Source organism: Eleutherodactylus coqui, chromosome 12, assembly GCF_035609145.1.
Source record: "Eleutherodactylus coqui strain aEleCoq1 chromosome 12, aEleCoq1.hap1, whole genome shotgun sequence".
Classification (NCBI taxonomy): Eukaryota; Metazoa; Chordata; class Amphibia; order Anura; family Eleutherodactylidae; genus Eleutherodactylus; species Eleutherodactylus coqui.
The window spans coordinates 79,578,043-79,603,771 of record NC_089848.1 but is presented as its reverse complement, the minus strand read 5'-3'; the positions used below and the strand labels follow the sequence as shown (position 1 = coordinate 79,603,771).

At 46.2% G+C, this 25,729-nt stretch overlaps 2 protein-coding genes across 3 annotated transcripts in view; one reads left to right on the top strand and one right to left on the bottom strand.

Moving 5' to 3' along the window:
* Nucleotides 1-472: 472 nt before the first annotated feature.
* On the bottom strand, nt 473-9,800 carry RPS10 (ribosomal protein S10). Its single transcript, XM_066585272.1, has 6 exons — nt 9,659-9,800; nt 7,412-7,561; nt 7,109-7,280; nt 1,752-1,829; nt 1,586-1,641; nt 473-564 (listed from the first exon to the last, which is right to left on the bottom strand). The coding sequence occupies exons 2-6, from the start codon at nt 7,559-7,561 to the stop codon at nt 520-522; spliced, it is 501 nt and encodes a 166-aa protein (XP_066441369.1). The 5' UTR covers nt 9,659-9,800; the 3' UTR covers nt 473-519.
* CCDC13 (coiled-coil domain containing 13) overlaps nt 9,787-25,729 on the top strand; it is a 33,122-nt gene continuing 17,179 nt past the window's right edge. Inside the window, exons 1-7 of one of the 2 annotated variants that reach the window (XM_066585268.1) lie at nt 9,787-9,896; nt 14,549-14,761; nt 17,810-17,958; nt 20,542-20,684; nt 21,567-21,638; nt 23,948-24,064; nt 24,562-24,666. In XM_066585268.1, coding sequence (XP_066441365.1) covers nt 9,841-9,896; nt 14,549-14,761; nt 17,810-17,958; nt 20,542-20,684; nt 21,567-21,638; nt 23,948-24,064; nt 24,562-24,666 — 855 coding nt within the window. In that variant the 5' untranslated portion in view covers nt 9,787-9,840. Of the gene's footprint in view, nt 9,897-14,114; nt 14,173-14,548; nt 14,762-17,809; nt 17,959-20,541; nt 20,685-21,566; nt 21,639-23,947; nt 24,065-24,561; nt 24,667-25,729 lie in introns of those variants that run through there. The other variant, XM_066585269.1, reaches the window with a different exon arrangement.

The following is a 25,729-nucleotide window of genomic DNA, read 5'->3' as shown; positions in this document are numbered from 1 at the left end:
GGGAATTATTGGAATCAGTAGAGGCATTTAACCGCGATTAGCGCAGTGTTTGAATTGCCACACTGATCAGCGTAAAGAGCGGGCTGTGTGAATGGCCAAAAGCAATTCTAAAAGCATGACCTGTTGGGGATACTGGAGCCGAGAAACACCGACAGTCTAAGCACTCACCCGTACACACCCTTTCCAGTTACAGATCTGCATAGTGCGGAACAGTTTCAGGTGCCATAAACGCTGTAACCCCTTTGCTACGAGTCCCACCAGCTAATGTTCACATCAAAGGGATTTAGAGCAAGTTGCCCATTTAAATGGATGCAGCCATCCCGTTGGAGCAAATGACCGCAGAATCCATATTAAATGCACAGCACTATTTTCCAAGGTTGTCATTCAAACGGCTGTATATTACTAACGCCAAACACACTAAATACTCAATGCTGCAACTAAGACAGAGTAAATAAAGGGCCAGAAAGCGCCATTATGTCACAAAAAAAAGGTTTTATTGACAAAGCAAAGAGACCCGCATCACTGTGGAGGTTGCTGTCCACGACCGCGTCCGAAGCCTCCTCTCTGCAAAACAAGAAAGAAAGGATACAAACGGATCGTCAAAGGGGTAAATGTGCTTCAGGTCACATATCGCATCTTCTAAAGCCAGGCTCAATCATCATCGGCTCCGCTCAAATTTATACTGTGGGCTCAGTTGCAAACTGACAAATGTAATGAGCGCCAATGACATTTGTTATACGGAGGGATCTGGCACCACACAGGCTTCCATTATAAATGGCAGCCATGCTGCAGATGTGAACACTGCACCATTTATTGACAGGGACACCTGCTTTTAAGGCAGAGACTAAGTTTTACAACAATTCATACGAACAGCAATATAAATAATTTTGTAATCAAACCTGAACAGAAAGTAATGACTGTCAAAATCTATTATTGAGGTTTAGGCTTTACCCTTGCTAAATAAGATAGGTGCACACTGAGTTTACCGAATCCGTTCAACGCATACATCAATCAGATGCGATAAGAACCGATGGGTAAAAGTAGATCACACAGGATCCCGTTGTGCGGTTATGTCCACATGGTACATATCACTGCTGCAGGAAGTCCAATTGATGAGGGTGAAAAATCGCACTGCAGATAGTCTCATGTGGATGACATTTGTTAAAATGTCATCGACTTTGCTGGCACTGCAAAACGCTGTGGACTTTCAAGCGTGATAGTCTGCTGCTGAAAATCAGCAATGTATTTGCAACATCGCAATAAACCTTATGTTATAGCATACTTTACTCTTCTAGGTCATCTTTTTGGCGATATATCTCCCTATACCAGCCCAAGGGAGGCCGAGAGTCCGGTAATATAACCCTATTGACACATTTAGCGTCAGGAGCCTTCTGAATATAGACGCTAGAAGTACAGCAAAAAAAGCAGTGCTGATGCAGCCTAGATACAAGTGGACCCGTACTTAACATGACCGGCGCATTGTGATAACTACAACGTTGTAAGTAGTTAAGTCATCATAATGCATTAACCGGCTCGTTAACATTTTTTTCATCTGTAGTTAGAGGAGGTTAAAAATAAAACTTACAAACTGAAATTCTGTAGCGGCTCCAGCCCCGGCCTCCGCCTTCTTGTCTGCACCAGCTGCCAAGAGAAAGGGGGGAAAATAAAATTAGGAGTTTAACTAGCAAATTGTGTGCATTGAACAGGATTTTCTTCATTTGCACTTAAAAAAAACAAAAAAAAACCCTTACGTGGAGCAGCACTGCGTCTGTATGTGTCTCTGTCTGTCTCTCCACGGGACAAGCGGGCAGGACGTTCGCCCTCCAAACCTAGGATAAAAGCAAAGAATTATTTGTATGGACAAAACACAACAATTGCCGGACACTAAGTAAAAGACTGGATCACATGTATGATGACTGAATATGCACAGAGATGATCAGGAACGACCAACAGGCTCTTTATTTGTTGTTGGGGCTGGTAAAAGGAACTTTGAAAAGGGTGTGATGGAAGTTACAAAGGTAATATTCAGAGTGGCTTTCTCAAGGGCAGCAGGAGCGGATCAATGGTGCCCCTTACATTCATCACACCCCGTAACAGCTACAATAGGGGGTTGATAACTTACAATGGGGTCCATCAAGTTTCTGGCATTAACTGCAACGCTACGGCTGCAGACCGTGGTTATTGCAGTCAAAGAACATTAAAGGAGATGTCTCGAGGAAGCAGTGAATTTTTTTTTTTGCCCAGTCCCCCTAATTAAGCATACATAACTAAGCCCCCCTGTAAATGACTTTTCTAGCTGGTTTGTACTTACCGTTCCAACAACTTATAAAAGTTTCCCCAAGATGGCCCCGGCTCTTTTCCCTTCGCTTGCTGCAGCCCGACGTGCGCGCTCCCGAGACGCTGCCAGCTGTGTCTCCATGGCAACCAGACGCCCCGCAGCCGCCGACCAGTCACCCACCGCCAGGCAGCAGGTAACCGGCGCTACGCTCCCGGCTCCCCAGCGCCAGACCCCGACAACAGCGCTGTGGCCCCGGAGCCCAGCGCTGTGGCCCCGGAGCCCAGCGCTGTGGCCCCGGAGCCTTCACCTGTTAGTCAAGATCACCCCCCGACCCATCACTTACCTGGGCGGCTTCTCGGGGCTGCTGGGCTTCTCCGCTGGGCAGCTCCAGTTTCTGCACCTTCCTCTAACAGAGGAAGGTACAGAATGGCCGCTCCCGAGCAGTGACAGCTCATCTGCGCATGCGCAGAAGAGCTGCAGCGGGGAGCACACTGAAGCGGCTCGTGCTGAAAGGAGAAGAACGGACTGCGCAAGCGCGTCTAAAAAAAGCAAGCTGCCAGCGAATTTAGACGGAACCATGGAGACGAGGACGCTAGCAACGGAGCAGGTAAGTGAATAACTTCTGTATGGCTCATATTTAATGCACGATGTATATTACAAAGTGCATTAATATGGCCATATGGAAGTGTATAACCCCACTTGGTTTCGCGAGACCACCCCTTTAATGAGGAGAAAACAAGCAATGCATTTTCTGGCCTCGTCACACTTTTGTTGTATTGGCTGTTCTAGTATTTTTGACAAGAATTATGCTGTCTGGAGTTGCGAGACGCCCCCGTTAAAGTGAAACAGATGCCACGTTGTCTTCAGGAATGCAATTTTTAAAATTTTTTCCCCAATTTTAACCTTATTTTGTTCTGTCTATAGACTTAAGCCAATTTTAAAGCGTTTTCCATGACTTGAGACAAATGGTTTATATAGGTAACCAGCGCCTCATGCAACAGATTAAGGCCAGACTCTCACAATTGTATCTTGCAGCATGTAGGCTCCGAAATATACGTGTGCAGTGCGTAGTCAGTACATGAGGACATTGTATAATGGCTGAGTGCTGCTCATCGCCATGTGTTATATAGGCGTATGTGCTCGCGTAATACGCGCCAAGATGGGACATTCTACAAGTCGTGAGCAGCAACATGACCTCCTATGGCAGTTTGGTACAGCATAATCTGCGGGCAAGACCTGCGCACAGAATACGCTGTACTGACACGCTCGTGTGAGCCAGGCCCAAGTCTGGAACCCTGGTAGGTTCACATCATTGCTGGAAGCCAGAACAGACGTGTGGAGGACCAGATATGCATCATCGCAGAATCACCAGGGGATTTCTAAGTGGAGTAAATAAGACCATGCAGATACTCCAGCCATGTGCGTTCACACTAAACTGCTGCCCTCAAATTTTGGTAAAATAGATACTGAAGTGTCTGATGGGTTTTTTTTTGCTAAGGAATCAAAGTCCATCAGCCCGCCTTACAGCTCCGCACAGGGATGTTCTAAGGCTCTGGACAAATTTAGTCCAGGCTTCTTCACCTTAGGCCTCTTTCACATGGCCGTAGGAGTTTTCATGTGCGTCTGCCAGCACCGTAAAAACACGTGAACGGGCGCACAAGTCTAATGTTTGTGCACCCGTTCAGATGGCACAGGCCCTGGCACATATGCGCCGAGGCCGCAAGGCCATTGCCTTGCCTTCCCTCCGGCTGTTTGGAATGGGGGTGGGTGGGACAGGGGCAGAGCTAAGCACCCTCCCGCACCCAACAATTGGAGGGGGTAAAGCTCATCTCTGCCCCCTCGCATTGCAAACAAACAGTCAGAGGGGAGGAGAGAAGAGGTAGGGAGTTTAGCAGTCATGCTACTAAACTCCCTCCTTCCTCCCTTCTATTTTGGATTTGGGCGCTCATCACCCTTCCACACAGGATGAGAATCAAACAGTTCTGGTTTGCCCAAGAGAACAAGTTAGTGATGTCATCACCAGCTCTGTTGCGCTAAGGCAGCGAGTTTGGACTGCATAATACTCATTCGGCGTGTCACATTCCTACGTGATGATCAGCGTTTAAACGGCACGAGCCGGCGCAATTTTTATGCCAGCTAAAAACTGAACGAATGAGAAGCAAATAACTCTCGTCCACCTTCAGCCGTCGGCTGCGCTTACACTGAACGATTATTGTTCAGCTTTACTTGTGTAGATTGAACAATTAATCATTCAGACGCAGTGTAAGTGAGGATTTATTCTCTTTGGCCTTTTTGACTGTTCCTGTGATTGGGTACATCCCAAGTGCTGGTATGGATTTTCTTTCCCTTACAAGCTGTGATTTTTAAATCAGGACCAATTGGATCTCTGGGACAAGAGCAGTGCGCTCTCATGTTTGGGTGACCACCTGGGCAATTGACAAGAGTCAGTGATGTTTAATGCTTCCAGAGATGGTGATGCGAAGGAGTGACGTCCGGCGATCCCGCCCCTTCTTTTATTAAACAAGCCTACATATTTTCCGGCCAGAGCTCGGCCCTGGAGGTAATATTGGATCTCTACAGGATGGACAGAACGTCACACCAATCCCATGTTTATAGAACGTGTAATTGACATTCCAAGTTATTTCTGGAACAACTTTTGTAAATCATTTTATGATCTCACAGATCCTTCATAGGAGCCGATCCTCGCTGCAGGTACAATAAAATGATGGCAAAACCAAACATTACAAGATTTTGTCACCATTAGTGACCGTGGCTAGTTTATAAACAATACTGGAAGTCGGTAGTCAAACCCTAGGAAGTTTAGACAATTTCCCCTAAAATAAAAGCTTACGGCTACATCCATCACAGCAAGCTTTCTGCAGCGGAAAATCCACTGCAGATTTCACTCCCTTATTTAAACAGATGAAATCTGCACCAAAAAGCAGCAACATAAACCAACACACTGGATACAAAAGCTGCACGTGGATGAGATTTCTTGAAAATTGGCACTGCTGCTGCAAAATGCTATCAGTTTGCCAAGCATTTTACAGTACAGGCAACATGGGTGAGAATACAAGAAATCTGCGTGCAGCGAAAAAAACCCAAAAACAACACACACCACAGAAGACTGCAGATTTTACCTGTTCAAATGAGAGGATGAAACAATCAAAGCCTGTGTGTAACACGATCAGGATCTGACCGATCTGCACTAAACTCCACTGTGGAAATTCTGCTACATGTGGACGTAGCCATAGACTACCTATGGCGCTCGTGAAAGTTGCACATTTTGCACCTGTCAAATTCTGATCCTCACACATAGTAGTTCCCAATTGTTTCAATGGAAAACCGTATATCACATGGCATACGAAAGCCAAGCAATGCATTAAAACGCCCACTGAAATAAATGGTTGATGCATTGGAGGAACGCAAAGAGATAGGACATGCCACAATTCCCCCCGCACCGCTATGTAGGAAAACATGGCTCTTGTAGATGACTTCAAAAGAATAGGCTTCATATTCACACGGGATTTGTGCGTCTTAAAGCACAAACCTCATGCGAGATTCACGGTCGTGTGAAAGCAGCCTTAGATTAATGCTGCGATTCTGAAGAACAGACTACACACTTATATGCTATAGCGTGCAATTAGGATTTTGTCAACTCCTATGTGTGAATGGTAACTATTCACTGACATTTTCTAGCCTATCCTAGTGAGAGGGGGAAGAAAGAAAAAAAAAAAAAAAATTCCAAACAAAACAAAACAAAAAAACTACGTGCCATGACCCTACAACCCATAGAATAGACCATCAATACGAGATTGGTGGTAGAGCTAACCGTTGGACCCCTAACAATCAGCTGAATGAAGGCAACGCTCCACATTGCCTTCAGGTAGTTGATCATAAAAATCCTGGAAACCCCTTTAATGGCGCATTAAACACAATACCATAAGATAGTTCGAATAAAGCAGCAAGGTTATCCACAGACTAACCTTTTAACCAGCTTCTAACATGTAAAGTCAGAAGTTTTGATTGTTGTGGGGTCGGGGTGCAGAGATCCCCCACAAAAAGATCAGGCAGAAGTGGCTTTCTGAGCGCTGCGCCTGTTCAGAGGTGTCCGGTACCGATCAAAGTCTATACACCGCTCGCAATGACCACAGGATGGGCACAGCGTTTAGCTGAGTGCTTCTGCCTGTTCGTTTTAGAGATTGCTCAGCACCCACACCTCCACCAATGAAAACTTCCGATAGGTCACTATGATATATTAGAGATTCGTAGAAAAAGTCAGTTATATTTTAAGAAGGTAACTAGTTTCCAACTGGAGAGGAAGCAAGCTCAAATCCCCACGGACTTTTGGTTCCCAACCCAAAGTAAGCAGACTAGGGGGAGAGATGCCAGTTCTTCTCACCACCACAATACTATGTTATGCCCAATGCAGGGCTTATTGGGGACACCAATGACATACGGAATCCTTGTGTTGCGTACCCCCATTTATAATGCAGTACTATTAGTTTTAGGCTGAGTACATTACTGTATTTCAGCCCCATGCTTGTCTGCATTAAGAAAACTCAACCCGGTGTGACGACGGTCTCTTGACCTGAGCTCAGAGCAGCACTATAATACTCCGAGTTTGCGCCAGGAGATGCAGTCAGGCCGGAACGCAGTTCCATTTTACGGATGCAAACAGAGCTGGAATACGGTAACATGCTCCTGGCCTTACATGGAGTTCCCCTCTAATAGCTCCTCTAGACATCACATTTGCTCCACTATATGAAAATGAGAGGTTACCATGTAACTGGCAGCAGAAAGCCATGAGAGCCGGTGTAATTCACTCACCTTTAGGTCGGGGTCTGCCAGTCTCGGGACGACTCCTCCTTAGAGTAGCAGGAACGATCTCTGGTGGCAGGTGCAAGAAATCCCGTAGATACTGGATGCCTTCATTTGTCAGGTACCAGTAGAAGTGACGCCAGGCAAACTGCTCCTTGACGTACCCACGTGACTTCAGAGACTGCGGGAGAGAAACAAGAATCACTGAACTGCGCCGGGACACTTGCGCACACGATGTTTTCACCGTTAATTGGATAAGCATTTACATTTAAAACAACCAATTCCCGTCCGCTAGTCCTAGGATGGCTATACCTGCATGGCCTTCATAACATGGAGGTTGGGCACATTCTTGTCAGCAAGTTCTGGATGCTTTGGCATATGTACATCTTTCTTGGCCACCATAACTCCCTCCTTAAAAAGGAGCTCGTAGATGGCAATGCGGTCTTTCTTGGGCATCAACATCTAGAAGGGGAGAACAGGAAGAAAAGTGATTGATAATGTGGATACCAGACGGCGTTCCATTGGTTACTCAGCTGCACATGATTATAAGGTAAAAACATCCACTATAGTAAATAAGCCAACACTCTGATCCGCTGGGCAACAGGTGAAAAAAAATGGCGCATTACATACAATATTGTGCTTGGAACACACAAATAACCCGTCGAGTCAATGTCCCAGATACATAACAGATTTGTCACAGATCCTTCAAAGACGCCGCCTGAATCTAGTGGTCATCTGAAACCTCACACGGATACTTCAGCGCCATCATCCCAGTATTTTACAAGTTTCCAGGATCTCTCACTAATCCCTTAATATATTAACGGCGGGCGGCATCAGTAGCGAGTCTCCAGCTAGCACTTTTGGGGTCACGGCATGAACGCCCCTGTAATCTAGCAGGAGCTTATTGGGTTCTCAGCCTCAGAGAAGTTATAACCTCTTCTGTCCCCTCCTGTGAAGTCTACGTAGTGCTTAGTGACCTCCATCTAGTGATTAGAGGGGTGATACGGCCTCTATTGGACCCGACGATCACAGGGAGCCCCGCCGGCACTCAGCAAACCCAGATCAGCTCTGCCAGTGACTGTCAGGATAGAGGGGTTTCCTCCCACAGATGAGCCAGTTGGAGGGAAATATAAACTAGATATGGACTATAAACTAGATATGGTAAAGGGTTGCCCCACGAAAACAAGTTATCCGCTATTCAGAGAACAGAGGCGAACTTGCTGGTCGCTGGGGGTCTGACTGCTGGAGCCCCCACCAATGCCGACAGCAGGACACCCTGAACCCTTGTTCTCAGCATCACTGGGGGCTTCAATGGTCAGACCACCAGATTATCCCTTATATTGTAAGTAGGGAATAACTTGTTTACATGAGAGCGGCCCCGTTAATCATTATAACACGTGGAGAACCCGAAACGTCTTTTAGGACTTCATGTGTGTGTGTGTGTGTGTGTGTGTGTACTCCCATGTCCGGCTCCGACTATCCCTGTGACTAGAGCGCTGGCTGAGCACGCACCATCGGCGCTCCATTCATTTCAACGGAAATCCCCGAGCGGCGGTCCATCAAGTATCTGGGCTGCTCCAATGACAGTGAATGCAGCGCTGGTACGTTTCGCCGCTCTCACAGCCCGCTTCGCACCGTGGCGTTTGAGTTGCCGCGATACAGCGCCGCCATTGGTTTAATTAGATCTTTACATACCAGCGCTCGGATGTGACACTTAACGCCACAATGTTGGAGCGCTGTCCGCTTTATTGTCACGCCCCTGATCACCCCGAACGATGGGCGCTTTAATAACCGCTGGCAAGCGCTGTAACCTGCGGTCGAGAACGCAGCGGTGTCAGATGCAGCACTGTCTGAAGGCCTGTGTGAGCGGCCTTACATGACCGGCACGCCATTCAGGGTCCTATCAGCACATGGGGGTGCAGTGACCCAACAGTGAGGCCAGCGGAGACGGGACCCCCAACCTCAGGGGTCCTAGCAGCGAGACTGATCAGCACGTTATCCCCCATCCAGTCGATAGGAACTTACCGTTTCGGTACAACCCCTTAAGCCCCCCATGTTTAATCCTACATAGGCAGATACTTGGGAACATCATATGCAAGACCAAAAGACCCCCAGAATACAGTGCAGCCCCCCCCCCCCCCCATGTTGATCCAGAGGAAGGCAAAAAAGCCTAATGAGATAGAAAACAGATTTTCCTAATTTTAGCCCCCCAGTACTTCCCTCTACACCTCCAGTACAAGCAGCAGGGGCGGCAGTCAGTCTGGGGGCTGCAGCCGTTACATGAACAACCGTTACATGAAGGGTTAATAGCCTCACCTATCGTACAAGCCCCCCCCCCCCCCCCCCCCCCCCGCCGGCCTCACTCGCCATTACCCCAGCAGGCCGCAATCCTCCCCCTACACCATCACTACTACCAGCTTATTACAAGCCGCCGCTCGGAGATACCCGGCCGGCCCCGTCCTCCAGGCGGCGCTGCACACAACCGACTACATACAAATACCGTGCAGCACCGGATGGCCGGCAACCACGACGGATTCCCCGGCGCCGGTAGCCGCTCACCTCTGCAGTTGTCTCGGAGGCCTGAGCAGGAAAGGAAAGAGCATGCGCAGAGCGGGCGTACTTCCCTCAGCAGGCAGGACCCAAGAAGAGGTGTCCACGGCGGTGCCTGACAAGGATTGGTGACGTCACAGCACGCCGCCTCTGGGACGGCGCGGTCTGATGACGTCGATAGCGCTGTTTCCATGGAGCTGGTTACCCTGGTAACGCGTCCTCTTCCTTCTGAGGCCGGTGAAAACGGGTGAGTGGTCTGAGGACCGGACGCATATCCTGTGTAGTGTGCCTGTGGGTAATAAAGGCAGAGCTGCTGGTACTTGTAGTCCCACCACACAGGTGCAGAGGAGACAGCTTTTACCAAATTCCTTTATGTTAGGGACCCTCCGCAGCGGCACATTCATATACAATTCACGTATGCGAGAAACGTACATGAAAAAAACGTGTAAAACCGCCTGCACATGCTTACATTTTATAATCGTATGCGCGGTATATATTTTGATCTGTTGGTTTTTTTATATGAAAAGCGAATACGGTTTTTACTATAATGTATTTTTTTAAATAAAGTTTAGTAGTTCAACAGTTTTTTTTCCACGTGATCCCAAAAAACGTCTAGTTAAGCGTATAGAGGTATATAGCCGTACATTTCCATACGTCCCGTGACTGCGGTGTTAAAGAAATCACATATGTTTTCATACATTTCTTTGCAGGACGGGAAAGCGTAGTAGGTTACGCTAAAACGCTCATCTAACAAGCCCCATTGAACTGAATGGAGTTTTAGCGCAGCGTTTTTAGCGGGCGTTAAAAATACCCACTAAGTGCTGTAGATGTAGAAAACCGCCTGCGTGAGAGAGGCCTCCGGCCGGTGTCACACAGTCGAGAAAATCGTGCGAGGTTTGTGCCTTACGAGTCGCACGAATGTGAAATGCATTCTTTTGACTGGGCTCATACACATGAGCGGGATGTCCTATCGTCGGGCGCGCCCCTTACGGCGCCCATTGTTTTCAATGGGGCTGGCAAAGCATTGCCTCACATCCACAGGGACATCACATGTTGGCGAGCGCGATATCACGCAGAGTTTCGCGGCCCGATATCGCACTCGGAAATTAGCCTTATAATGTGATTTTAGCTCCGTTTTTCCAGCTGACAGGTATGAATAAGCTGACGACTGGCCGTTACCGGTCTTATATAATGGCGCTCTCCTCCACTTACATGCCAGCCTCCAATGCCTCCTCTATTGTACACCGGCTAGTGATGGCCCAGTGATGGGGCACCAGCCTCAGACACCCCGCATATCGGGACACTGGCTGCTGATGCCTTTATAAAACTGTATGAGTTTGGGGGCTACTCTTGACCTGCTATAGTCAGGGGCTCCCGCCCCCAAAAATATTGTGTATATTCCATAAGTCAACTTTTATAACACGGCGGCCTTAGATATAGCCGCTCAGCTCTAGTATTCTTCGAAGTAATGCAGTCACCATATAATAGTTCGATACCTGCTGTACACAGTGATAGTGATTACAGTGCTGTTACCTCCTTTGATCACAGGTGACGTCTCCTCTATTTCACAATGTCCATTTTTGGATTTATTATATATCTGGGTCAAAACTGCCAGAAAGGCTTCTTCCAGCCAATAAACCTCTCAGTGAGCTCCTCATAGTACTGGTGGCCCCCACTTAGTAACAGTACTCCCCTCTGTGGCCCCCACTTAGTAACAGTGCTCCCACCTGTGGCCCCCACTTAGTAACAGTGCTCCTCTCTGTGGCCCCCACTTAGTAACAGTGCTTCCCATGTGTAGCCCCCACTTAATAACAGTGCTTCCCGTGTATGGCCCCGCTTAGCAACAGTGCTTCCTGTGTGTGGCCCCCACTTTGCAACAGTGCTTCCTGTGTGTGGCCCTCACTTAGCAACAGTGCTTCCCGTGTGTGGCCCCCACTAAGCAACAGTGCTTCCTGTGTGTGGCCCCCACTTAGTAACAGTGCTTCCCGTGTGTGGCCCCCACTAAACAACAGTGCTTCCTCTGTATGGCCCCCACTTAGTAACAGTGCTTCCTGTGTGTGGCCCCCACTTAGTAACAATGCATCCTGTGTGTGGCCCCCACTTCGTACCAGTTCTTCCCATGTGTGGCCCCCACTTAGTAATAGCGCTGTGCTCTGTGGTCTCCACAAGTATGGCTTCTCCCTGTGGCCTACACTTAGGGGTTATTCACATGAACACATTTGTGCAGTGTATTTGCACACTTTGCACGCACAATACGCAGTGAATAGAACCCATTCTCTTTATTACTCTCTGCCAGGACTTCTCTCTACAAAGCATAAACTGTAAAGCTGACTCCTCCCCCTGGCTCCTGCTCTTGCTGTATCGGGAGGAGGTGCCAACCAGCCAGCCGGCACCAGACTCCAGGTGTATCTACCGGCCAGGTGGCAAACCTCTATACAATGTATACCATCTATTTCCTATACAGTACTGGAAGGATATAGATGTGCTATATGCTCCATTAGAAGCCTATTGTTCACATACCCCTTTCTAGAACCCCATAATAGTGCCCCCATAACAATCACACAACCCCATAATTATCAATTTCCCCCATAATAACCACAGTGCCCCCAAAATAAAAAGTGCCCCATTACAACCACAGTACTCCCATAACAGCCATACTACCCCTGTAAAAATCAAGTACTCTCATGGGGCCTCATTCACATTAGTGTGTGTGTTTTCACGCTGGCCGCACACGCCGCAAAAATTGTCATAATGAAGAATAGCCGTGGTCGAGCCCCAAGCTTAATTAGCGTTTACTCGTCCATTCACACGGGCGCATTGCGTGAAAAAAATGCTGCAGCGCGGAATTCTGTCAGTCAGCAGAATGCCTTCTATTAGCTTAGATGGAGACAGCGGTCTTCTTCTTTGAGCGCCAGACGCAGGTAAAGTGTCCCCTCCATCTTTTTCGACTCTCATGTGAAGGGATACATTGGGATCTAATGCTTCACATGGTCCCTATTTTCGGCCAACGTTTTACTGTGGCTTCTGTGAATCGGGCCTGACAGTCACATTGTCATCATACCAAAGTGCCCCATAGTACTGACAACAACAGTGCCCCCTTAATAAAGTGCTCCATAACAACCAAAGTACCCCCATAACAGTGACAACCACAGTGCACTTATAATAATCAAGTGCCCCATTACAACCACAGTGCCCCATAATAGTAACACTACTATCATACTCACCAAAGTGCCCCGTAACAGTAGCAACCACTGTACCCCATAATAATCAAGTGCCCCTGTAACAACTACAGTATCCCCATAACAGCCACACTAGCCCCATAATAAACACGTGCTCGATTACGAGTGTCCGCAGAACAGCCATACTACCCCTGTACAACTCATGTACCCTTATGACAGTCATGCTGCCATCAAACCAAAGTGTCCCAGAAGAGGGACAGCCACAGAACCACCATGATAATCAAAAGTCCCCATAACAGTGACAGCTACAGTGCCCCCATAATAATTAAGTGCTCCCATAATAACTACAGTGCCCCCATAATAATTAAGTGCTCCCATAATAACTACAGTGCCCCCATAATAGCCACAATGCCCCCTAATAAGTGTCTTAGTATTAGTCACACTGCCATCACAACAGCCAAGGTGCCTCCTTAACAGTGATGACCACAGTGCCTCCGTAATAATCAAGTGCCCTCATAGTAGCCACACTGCCCCCGTAACAGTGTTTTCTGCATGTGGACATTAGCTCTGTTGTGGGTGCATGTCTCCAGTAATCTATCCCTCCAGCAGGTAGCCACATCACATATTTCGCAGACAGCGCCCCTGGCGCACTCACAGATGTTTAGTCGGGCCTCAGGCTGACTCCACAGCGTGATTTTTGCGCTATTTTTGCCTGTTGTGATAGTAAAAAAGCAGAATATGAAGCCAATGATTTACAGTGGCTACATTCCCATCTGCGATGTTTTCACTGATGCGATGTGGAGGGGATGAACAATCATGGCGGGATCTATCTTTTTGCGATGTGCGATTTTTTAAATCTCCCATGTATTCCTATGAAGACTTCTTTTTATCGCAGCACAACGCCACAAACGTACGTTGTGATACGATTTACATAGTCACATTGACTTTTGCGACAAACAATCGCGCGATTTACTTGCGAGCGGCAGCGATGCAAGATTATTCTCCCAAAAAGCATCGCTGACGCTCACAAATCAGTGAATGAAGATCGATTTTGCCGCGATTTTCTCACGACAAAATCGCAATCGCCTTTGTAGGGTCAGCCTTATTCTTCTCATGTGAATTGTCATGTTTCTTCTTCGTGACTCAGTGGTGGATTATTGATCCCTCCAACTGCAGACAATGTGGACAGTCAGGGGTAAGCCAAGCGTGATTTGGGCCTCTTATCAGCCGCTGTAGTCATATGCTGGCCTGCAGACAATAGACACATGTTCACACCACCAGAAAGTGGCAGCGTGACCTTCTTGCCCGTTCTCCAGCCTGCAGTTTATGGAAGAGCCCGCAGAGGTAGAGTCATGTGCAGGGTCACCTCACCAATGGGAATGGAGGACGGGGTCAAACTACCGCTGTCAGACATATTACTTCTCATGGATTTCCCGCTCCCTCAGAGGGTCTTCCCCTCTATGTCCATGGGGTCTTCCCCTCTGTGTCTGTGGGGTCTTCCACTCTGTGTCCCTGGGGTCTTTCCTCCTGTGTATCTGTGGTCTTTCCTTCTGTGTCCCTGGGGTCTTGCCCTCAATGTCCCTGGGGTCTCCCCCTTTGTGTCCCTGGGGTCTTCCCTTCTGTGTCCCTGGGGTCTCCCCCTCTGTGTCCCTGGGGTCTTCCCTCCTGTATATCTGGAGACTATGGATGTAAATAGTGATTCTTTTCTCTCTCCCTCCAGGGTCATTATGGAGTCAGATGCCGCAGTGAACGAAAACCTGCGGCTGCAGTTCAAGGTGCTACAGGAGCAGCAGCAGAAGCGCCTGCAGAGACTGATGGAGCGCAAGAAGGAGAAGAACAACGAGGACAACAAGACTTCCAATGTGTTTGGTGTGCAGGACCGGCTGAACCTGCTGCAGACTGACGCTGAGTCCTCCAGTGAGCTGGGAAAAAGGTGGGGAAATCTGAGGCTACATGCACACGGGCGAGCGCAATATTGGGCAGAGGGACTCAGCCTGATATCATACTTGCCAATGTGCGTTTTTCACGTCGATTGCAAAACGCATCGCATTGCTTCTATGAAATTGCGATCCTTACATACATGTTTCACGCGTGTGAAAGGATCGCAAGTTTTCTTGCGAGTGCCATACGATGTCTTTCAAGGTCTCATTGAAAACAATGGGCAAAATGTTCTGATGTCCAAAAAAGGAACATGCTGCAATCTTATTTCCTCACAGTGACACTGAGGAAAAATTACTAGTGTGAAGGAATACATTTAAAAGGATGGATTTCAGATTCGTGCGAGTTTTGTGCAAATCTCATTGCACAAAACGTTTGCAAGATTATCATTTGTGTGAATGCGCCCTGAGAAAGAGGCCTCGTAAGCTGCAGACCAGATATAGCCTGACTCCTATATACTGAGGTATGACAGCTGAAGTGATGGGCCAAAATTAGAGCCTTGTGTGGCACAGAGTGTAAGTTCTTGCTTACAACCTGAAGATTGCAAGTTCAATCCCTGCATGATTCAGGTTGACTGAGCCTTCCATCCTTCTGAGGTTGGTAAAATGAGAACCCAGCTTGGTGGAGGGTAATAAGTAATAATTACCTGAAAGTGCTGTGGAATAAGTTGGTGCTATACAAATGCCAAGATTTATTTAAATTACTTACTATTGTGTAGTCAGTGCATGTCAGTGAATAGATCTGGCATTACTGTACCACTACAACTAACTGCTATCTAGCTTAGCCCTTAGTCTGCATGCACACCTTGTTTGGTGTGGGCTCAGCAGCTATGCCAAATAGGGTCCTTATAGTGTCCTGCAACTGCATGGCATACACCCGAGCTCCAAATTGGGAGATGACCCCAGTACATACAGTTAGCCGGCCACACACTGTCCTGAGCCTTACCCTGCAGAAAGGGTGTCTGTCTACCAGGAGAACATGCCTATTCAAAGTATTAGAAAAGTCAACAACCAAACAGGTAGCATAACTGGGCCACATTTTACAATTACAATGCTTATTTAAAGCTTATCGACACCTTTGATATGGAAAAAAAAAGTTTATACATGTTACTGGTTACCTTGAGTAAAATAAAATTACACTAAGTTCCAGGCTCTAGTATTCTATTCTTCATTAGTTTTCAGAACCCTTAGTATAGAGTTTGCAACCTGCTCCTGGTTTCAGGATTTTGTCCTGTGGGTAGGTCCTTTTTAGTAATACATGCTGAATGTGAAATGTGTCTACCGGATGCTGCTGCCTTCACTAGCTCTCATATATTAGCACAGCTTCATTCCTGGACCCTTTTTCCCTTCTACAGCTCAAGAGGGATTTCTTCTCATTCGTGCTGATAGACGCTGATGATCAGGAGTGTGTGATTCCCCCTCCCCATGCAGAGTTTGAAATGGGTGCTGTGCTGCTATTTCTAAGGCTTAGGCCTCTTTCACACGAGTGACAGCGATATCACCGCAAGAAAATCAAAGCGATATCGCATCTGAGTTATGTGCAATATTGCAGCATTTTCTCGAAATCTTTTCCTGGAGTCAGAGCGGCTGGGTGTGGTTTAGGGCAGTGGTCCCTAACCTTTTTGGCACCAGGGACCGGCTTCAAGCAAGAACATTTTTACAAGGCCCCGCAGGGTTGGGCGGGACATGGGCGGGGCTTTGGCTATATGGGGCGGGGTTATGAAGGGGGTTAGAGTTTAGTGCATGCTTATTCAATTATGACATTTAGAATGTCCTGGCAGTACACACACATAGGGCAGTATAATATATCCCCCCCCCCCCCCCGCCTGGCAGCACACACATAGGGCAGTATATAATCTATTTCTCCCCCTTCCCCAGCACACACATAGGGCAGCATATAATTTATCCCCCCCCAGCACACACATAGGGCAGCATATAATTTATCTCCCCCCCAGTAATTAGCAGCCCCCCCCCAGTAATTAGCAGCCCCTCCCCCCGTAATAAGTAGCCCCACCCCCAGTAATAAGCAGCCCCCACCCCCAGTAATAAGCAGCCTCCTACCAGTAATAGGCACCCCCCCCAGTAATACGCAGCCCCCACCCCTCAGTAATACGCAGCCCCCCCAGTAATAAGCAGCCCCCCCCAGTAGTAAGCAGCCCCCCAGTAGTAAGCAGCCCCCCAGTTGTAAGCAGCACCCTAGTAGTAAGCAGCCCCCCCAGTTGTAAGCAGCCCCCCCAGTAGTAAGCAGCCCCCCCAGTAATAAGCAGCCCCCCCAGTAGTAAGCAGCCCCCCCAGCTGTAAGCAGCCCCCGCAGTTGTAAGCAGTTCCCCCCAGTAGTAAGCAGCCCCCCCCCAGTAACAGGCAGCCCCCCCCAGTAATAAGCAGCCCCCCCAGTAACAGGCAGCCCCACCCAGTAATAGGCAGCCCCCCAGTAGTAAGCAGCCCCCCCCAGTAACAGGCAGACCCCCAGTAGTAAGCATCCCCCCCCCCAGTAACAGGCAGCCCCCACCCCTCAGTAATAACCAGCCCCCCCAACCCATATACTTACCTCCTTCCTGCTGTCAGCGTCGCTCCCTCTCTGCTTGCCCAGACGTCAGTGTGCAGCGCGGCACGCTTCCTCCCCGAGTCCTCTTCTGCGGAACTAATGAGCAGGGGACTCGGGGAGGAGGATCCTGGCTGCACACTGACATCAGTGTGCACCGGGACCAGCGCGATTACCAGCGGGGAGCTGCGGCGCCCCCGCTGGTAATCGCCTCAGTGGTCAGCGGCGTCGGCACGCCGCGGGCCACATAGCACAACGCAGCGGGCCGGGTGTTTAGAAGAAATGTTCCAGCGGTACCGTGGACCGGCGCTAACCACCCAACGGCCCGGCCCCGGTCCGCGGCCCGGTGGTTGGAGACCCCTGGTTTAGGGCCTTTAGACCCTTGTGTTGCTCTCCAGCGCCCTCTATCTTTTCACCAGTATGAACTTGATTGCCACTAGAGACACCAAATTGTGCGATACTATCTATATGAGCTGACTACCAAACCTTTCTTATATTACAGGCTCCTGGAAGATGAGAACGAGCAGCTACAAGGTCAGATCCGGGAGCTGCAGGATGAGAATGGGCGACTCTACAAACTGCTCAAAGAGAAAGAGTTTGAGATTAAACATCTAAGAAAGAAAGTAGAAGACAGCAAGATAGCGCTGGCAGGTGACTTCTCCCCAACCGTTAGTTTATCAGGCTGTAGAGGCAGGAAGTGCTCCTGGTGTGTTAAAACTACAAGATTCATGTTTAGTTTGAAATGTACCTCAGTCGTCAACACATTTTTTAAAATACACCGGGTTCTCTTTACCCCCTCATTTGGTGCTTTTTCCACCCTGTGTCATGTTTTCAGGTTCTGAATTTCTGGTGGTTTTCCCCATTTTTCTGTTGTCCTATTGCTTGCAATTCACTTTCAGACCGGTTGTCAGGGATCAAACTCAAAACCTCCTGTATTCCTGCCAGCACCTCTCCCTATTGAGCTATCCAGCTTTTGGGCAGTTTCCCAGCATACTTTAGCCTTGTTCCCGTATCCAGCTATCCAGTCTCTTTTCTGGCTCCGCCCTGTCTCTGATTAGATTTGCTATATAAACCTGACCCTGATCCCTCCTTCCTTGCATGATTATTCTGCTCCACAGCATTGATTGCTCAAGCTCCACTTCTGCCTGCGCCTCTGCTATTGTGACAAGACCTCCCGATACTGACTTCTCTCTTCCCATCTGACTACATTACCCACTTCATCCATCTGTACTGAAAACCAGGACCTGCCGTTGCTGTCCCCTTACTTCCCCTCTAACTATGTTACCCACCTCATCCATCTGTACTGCAAACTAAGACCTTCCTTTGCTGACACCTGGCTCGTCCCTGACTACTCTCCAGACCTATGGCTACTACACCTGAGGCTCCAACTCAGTGCCTGAAACCGCTACACAGATAGTTCACTGTCCTGTACCTCCTTTCCCTCACTTTCTGTGCTGCATTGCTCTGTCTCTGGTCCAATCAGCAGGGAGGCAGTATCTAAATGCCCACCCCTCTGCTTTCTCAGGACGACTCAGGCACTTCGAGACATCCTGGCCAGATGCTTAGTAAACTCAAAGTAATGTATACACACACAGGCTGTAACAGCTGCTGAGGCAGAGATTGTGAAGATTGCAGATCTGTCAGCCTGTGGGAGCAGGGCGCAGTCTGTGAAGTTCTAAACTATCTTTTATATTACCATTCACAGCTCCTCCGCTACATCCTAACCTTCCAATAACTACAGAAGCTCAGTACCTAGCAAAAGGCAGTGGACTGCAGAGGGGCTGGAAGGAAGACCCCTAGTGGGAGCCAGTTAAAACTTGATTTACAGTAGCAGAACCAAAGTTTTAAATTTTTTAATGAAAGTATATCACAAGATTGATAAGACACACACAGCACATGAACATAAGTTGTCTGAAGTTAGCGCTCCTTTAACGTCTTAAGCGTGTGGCCTATTTTGGGCTTAAAAACGTAACACATTTTTGGGATTTTCATGTCCACTTTTCAAAAACCATAACTTTTTTATTTTTCCGTCAACATGGCCGCTTGTTTTGTGCGTGGCAAGCTGTATTTTTATTGATACTATATTTTGGGTAAATATAATGTATTTCATAAACTTTTATTACATTTTTTTGGAGGGTAGGGAGAAAAAAAACATCAAAATTCTGCCATTGTTTTTTAACAGCATTAATCATGCAGCATAAATTACATGATAAAATCTTTCTACATGTTGGTATAATTATGGCAATACCAAAGTTATATTTTTTTAGTTTTTTCCACTTGCACAAAATAAAACTCCTTTTTTTTAGAAATTATTATTTTCTTTTGCATCGCTGCATTCAAAGTCCTATAACCTTTTTATTTTTTCATCAAGGGAGTTCTTGTTTTTTGCATGACATGTTGTTTTAGAAGTACTATTTTGGGGTACATATGTTTTTGATCACTTATTGCATTTTTTTGGTAGTTAAAATGCAAAAAATCAGCATTTTGGCTTTTTTTAAGTTTTCTTGTAGTGCAGGTTAAATAGTGTGTTCAAATTATTGTACAGGTTATTATGGATGCGGCAATATCAAACGTGTGTTTTTGTAAAAAGAGGGGAAAGTGGGCAAAATCTATTTTTTTTTAACTACCATTTTTTTAGCCTCTTTAAAATTTTTTAAACTACCATTTTTTTAGCCTTTTTAAATTTTTTTAACTACCATTTTTTAATTTTTTTTTTTCTTTAAACTACCATTTTTTTAGCCTTTTTTTTTTTTTAAACATTTTTCATGTCCCTGTAGGGGACTTGAATCCATGATCGTATTATCACTATGGTAATATATTGCAGTACATCTGTACTGCATTGTATTATCACTATTGCTAGCGATCATATGCCATGGCAACCCTTCGGCTCTCGACATTACCATTAGCTTGGCCGCTGATCCCTTCCCCATGCTAAACCACCTAAAATATCAGGTTTTGACCTTTAGCCTACTGTAGACCTCCATAAATATTAACCTGTAACCATGCTAGAGCAGCACAGATACCACTATTCCATTTACCACCCAGGTCCATCAATTATATTAGGTTTAACCTATAAAGCTCTCCAGAGCACCAGGGATATTACCAACATTATCACTAACCCCTAAACATTGCTTTGTAAAAAAAAAAAAGTAAATTTACATGTAGAAAGTTGGCAAAATAAGTAGTTGCCCCTATGAGCCAGGCTGTAATACACCTTTGCATCTTTGAGTGCAGGGACAACGGGCCTGGCTGGAGATGTTGCTGCCACGAAAATTGTAGAATTGTCCAAAAAGAACCGGGAGCTGACTGTTGAAATGGAGAGCGAGAAAAGCAAAGTGAGACAACTGAGCAACAAAGTGAAAGAACTGGAGAGAGAGGTAACAACATGACATTTTTCCAAAAATGGAAAAAAATGACTCACACAAAGGACAGAAGTCATAGACCAATCAAAATAAATTAAGTAGAGACCATGGGAGGCACAATATGCATTTGGTGTGACCTGCAATAGGCAACAAATCAAAGAGTATATCCACCATTGTAACCAATCATTTATCACTGAATGTGTCCTACTGTTGTGTGTGTACAGCTAGTATGCAGACCTATGAATCTCCATGGTTATGGATCGTGAACAAACCTCGGATTGTATTATCCTACAGTCATACGTTACTGCACTTCTACCTCATCTTAAGCCCCATTTACACTGAAAGATGATTGCTCAAAAATTTCTCAAATGACAGTTTGAGTGACAGTTTTGAGTCATCATATTTGCATAAACTCTTAAGAAGCTAATTGGCTACTTAAGAGTTGAATGAAGGTGGATTGGGACACCTCTGACAGCTCTGAGAACAGCAGCTGCTTTGTATATGCAAATAGATGCTTTGTTCTGGGAGCTTTCAGCTGGTATCCCTCTAAGAACTCAGTGTGCGGCACTGATAAGGCTCATTGCAGATTGTTAGCTTGCTAAAAATCAGCGATGAACGAATAGTGCATGATGGCCGCGCGTTTAGACACAATCGTTATCACTCAAAAGATGGCTTTTGAGCTAATTTTGAGCGATAATCGTTGCGTCTAAATGGACCTTTATACGGTCTGTGGGTTATCAAGAAGGGAGGGGGGGTCAAAGGGAGCAGCGTACCACATGACTATAAGATCTGATTTGTATTGAAACCCACAAAATGAGAAATTTGATGAGGCACCGGCTGAAGGAAGATGAGCACATACGGTGAATTTCACTTAAGATTTGTGAATTTGTTTTACAGCTTCAGAACTCAAATCCTGCAGAAAATTCTACAAATATGCTGAAGGCCACCCGCTCTGCAGACGGAACTCCGGTGAGTTTACAACTAAGGATCCTTTTAGACAAGCTGAATTATTTAAATGAGCCAGTGACGTCACCGCTAGCTCATTCGCTCTGGAAGCCTGTTTATACGGGCAGATACATCGTTGGTTCGTTCAAACGAGAATCGTTCAGTTGTTCACACTTTCTGTATAAGTGACTGAGAGGGACTGGATGAGCGCTGTTTAAACCGAATGATAAGCGAATGAGCCAACGATGGTCTCTATGCCTGTGTAAAATGAACAACCAGCAAAAAGTGAACGATTCTCGTTCGTCATTCAGTCGTTGACTCAGGTTTAGACTGAAGATTATCATTCATTTTTGCTCATGTGAACAATTTTTTTGAACAGGAAGGCTGGGAGTCACACAGGACCGAAATACCATGGAAATCTCACGGAATAACTGCACCGAAAAACCGTGAGATTTCCATGGGATAAGCGCAGCTTCAAAACTTTCAGCCCTCCACATAAGTGTCAAAAATGTGTTTCTAGAGAGCTTATACTCCTTTGGCATTACTCAGACATTTCTGCTATTGATTTGAAAATCTGTGGTGTTCTCAGCACCCAAACAACAGCGTCCCCCGAATGCTGGCCTTAAGGCCCATTTACAAGCACCTATTATCGCTCAAAATTCATTAAAGTGACAGCAGATGAGCGATAATCGTTACTTGTAAATGCTGCCATCGTGCACTTTTCGTCTGTGTGATGATTTTAAGGTAAACCTAAAATCCATGGTTCAGCAGCAGATAAAGTATCTCTCAACAGACCACATGCTGTGTTCTCCACGGGAGCCAGAGATTACATTGCATTCTGTCTGCAGCCCCGACTAGAACAATGCAGCTGCCCGCACAGCTGGGCGTGTGACACGCTGGGCTCTGCAAACAGCTCTCAGAGGCACTTTTACATGCAAATAAAGATGATAAAGTATTTGCCAATTAGTGTCCATTAACACTTTAGGCAAAAAGATCACTAAAACTTTCAATCTTTCAATTGTTTGAAAGATTCTTTGCGTGTAAATGGGCCTTTGCACATAAGAATGTTTGTGGGACAAACAAAGCAATCCACTGTGCAGGTTTATTTTAATGGGGAGAGAGTATGCTCACACACCCATCTGGTAGCAGTTTATCTTTCTCAGGAGCAATGGGTCAGGTGTGTTGAAATCCAAGATGCTTTACCTTTTTTTACCCTGACATTGGCCATAATTTTCTACACACTAGATTGTCAGTGAATGCCATTAAACACCATTTCATTTCTTCTAAGCTAAATAGGATGAGCAGTCTGTTCACCGACTAATTTCTTAATATATATTTATTTATAAAAGTCTTAGTTTTTTTGTTATACAGGGCTCAGAGCCCTCTGTATTAAAAACAGATTGAAAACTAAACTTGCTGGTTTCCTGCAGTCACCACTAGGGGGAGCTCATTGTATACAGATTATACATTGAAATCAATAATAACATAGTATACAGTTAGCTTCCACTAGCGGCCGCGGAGGTCTCCTGTATGCCATACCCTTCAGTTTATACCTATAAAGGTTAGGACTTAAATATATTTTTAGGGTATGGTCACACGTATGGAAATGTTGTGAATTTTCCACAACTGAACTGGCTGCAGAATATCAGCAGAATTTTACAGTAGAAGCTGTGTGGTTGAGATTTTAAGACAATAACAGAGATAACAAGATGGATAACAGGAAGCGAGGGGGGTGTGCTGCGTCATGCTGCCCACAGAAATCTATAGAGGGTGAGGAGGGAGAGAGAAGTAGAAACTCGCAGACGTCACTGCTACTAATTGTACGTGATTTACAGCTATTGAAATCACATCTACACTGCTCAGTACTTCTGTATTGTCCTCCCTGATGATTGTGCTCTATGTATATGTGTGCTGCAGAGAGTTAGGCAGCAGAATCTGTAGTTTATTCCATATGCGGTACATACAAGACATCATAACAGCAGTCTCCACCCACTAATTCAGAAAGAAGTGAGAATTAGATATACAGCCCAGAGAGGGGAAAACTGGTGATAAATGCAGGGTACACATAATAATAATCTTTATTTGTATAGCGCCAACATATTCCGCAGCGCTTAAGTCATATAATGGTCAGAAATAGTGTTATTCCTCATCTATACACACGGCTTACTCTGAAAAGTCAGGTACGCTTTAGGTTTACGAGTTTGTTAAGAGGAGCGCAGAATTTGGAGCTGTGGCTGAACTAGAAAAAGAAGCGCTGACTTACGTAAAGATAAATGGGGGATAGAAAATGAAAGCTACATATACTGTAACTTTACGCCTTTATATGTCCGCAGGCAGACAACTCTGAGATAAAAGCCGTACAGGAGAAGCTGACAGCTGCCAACCTCAAGCTGACTGAATATCGTAACCAAATCCAGACCACAAGGCAGGAGCTGAAGATGGCTCACAAGGTAGGACGCCTGAGAGTAAAGACGTGTTACGTAACTTAAAGGGATCTTTCTGGGACTTAGATATTGATGATCTATCCTTAGACTAGGTCATCAATATCAGATTGAAAGGAAAAGGCATCTCCTGGCACTCTGTCAGTGACCTGTTTGAAGAGGCCTTGGCATTTGGGTGAGCGCTGCGGTTTCTCCACTTTCTACCAGGCACAGTGCCACAAATTTCATAGGGGCGGTTCTTGGTATTACAACTCGCTCCCATTCACTGGAATGGAACTAACCTACACAAATGCTGTGTGACCCATAAGCATGATATCTCAGGCCTAGGAAGAGGCCACAATGCTTATGCAACCTCTTCAAATAGCTGATCAGTTGGTCCCCTCCACTGATTTGATAATAATCACCTATCCTAGGGATACCTTATCAGTGTTTCAGTCCTGCAAAAAATGCTTTACTGTGTATACTTGAGCAGAATAAAAGATTTATATTATCACATGGATCTACAGGTATTAGCCACCGAGGTCGGTGAGGATGTGAACATTTCTCAGCTACTCTCCTCAGCAGGCGGTTGGAGGGGGCGAGCACAACAGATACTTGCATTACAAGGAAGGGTGAGTAGAATTTGGGAGATGTGTGCAAGTAATTTGAGGAAATTGTAGGTGAACTGCCACCTACTGACTGTAACGTACACTGCAGCCTTTATAAGAAACCACTGTGTTGGTAGACTAATATTCTCTGTAAGTACAGTATGGCTCAGTCTAAAAACCACATGGGTTGTTCTTCTGAAGGCCGCTAGTGCATTTCTTTACGCCATGCATATACTATATCATAGACTCAGAGTGTATGTCCACCTAATCACAAATTGCATAAAAAGAATCACTTTCTAGACACATTGCATTATACATCAACCAGATATTAAAACCACTAAGAGGAGAAGTGAGTGATACTGATTATGTAGAGACAATGGCGCTTGTTGGGAGTGAGATGATGTAGTAGACAGCAAGAGATCAGTCAGTTCTTGAAGCTAAAGTGTTGGAAGCAGAACAATGGGCAAAGGTAAGGATCTGAGCGACCGACAAGTCAAAATTGTGGTTTGTAGAAGACTGAGTCAGAGTATCTCCAGAACGGCAGGTCTTGTGGGGTGTTGCTGGTTGTAGTCATTCATACCTACCCAAAATGATCCAATGAAGGGACACTGTTGAACCTGCAAAAGGGTCATCAGCACCCAAGACTCTAGGTAGTGAAGAGTAGCCGATCTGGTCCAATCCGACAGAAGAACCGCTGTAGGATTGAATGGTGTCAGATCACATAGGGCATCGCAGCATGTTGTGTATGGGGCAGTGTAGCTGTAGACTGGTCAAAGTGCCCATGCTGCCCAAAGAACCTACAATGGGAACATAAGCATCAGAACTGGACAATGCACTAGAGCAATAGAAAAAGGCAACCTGGTCTGATGAATTACGTTTTCTTTTGCATCATGTGAACGGCCGGGTGCGTGTGCATCCCTTACCTGGAGAAGAGATATACCAGGATGCACTATGGGAAGAAAACAAGGTGGAGGAGGCAGTATGGTGCTCTTTGCAATGTTCTGCTGGAAATCTTGAGTTTTGACATTTATTTAGCTTATAAGGTCCTATACAGACTATGACCGATGGATGATGACAATCTCTGTAC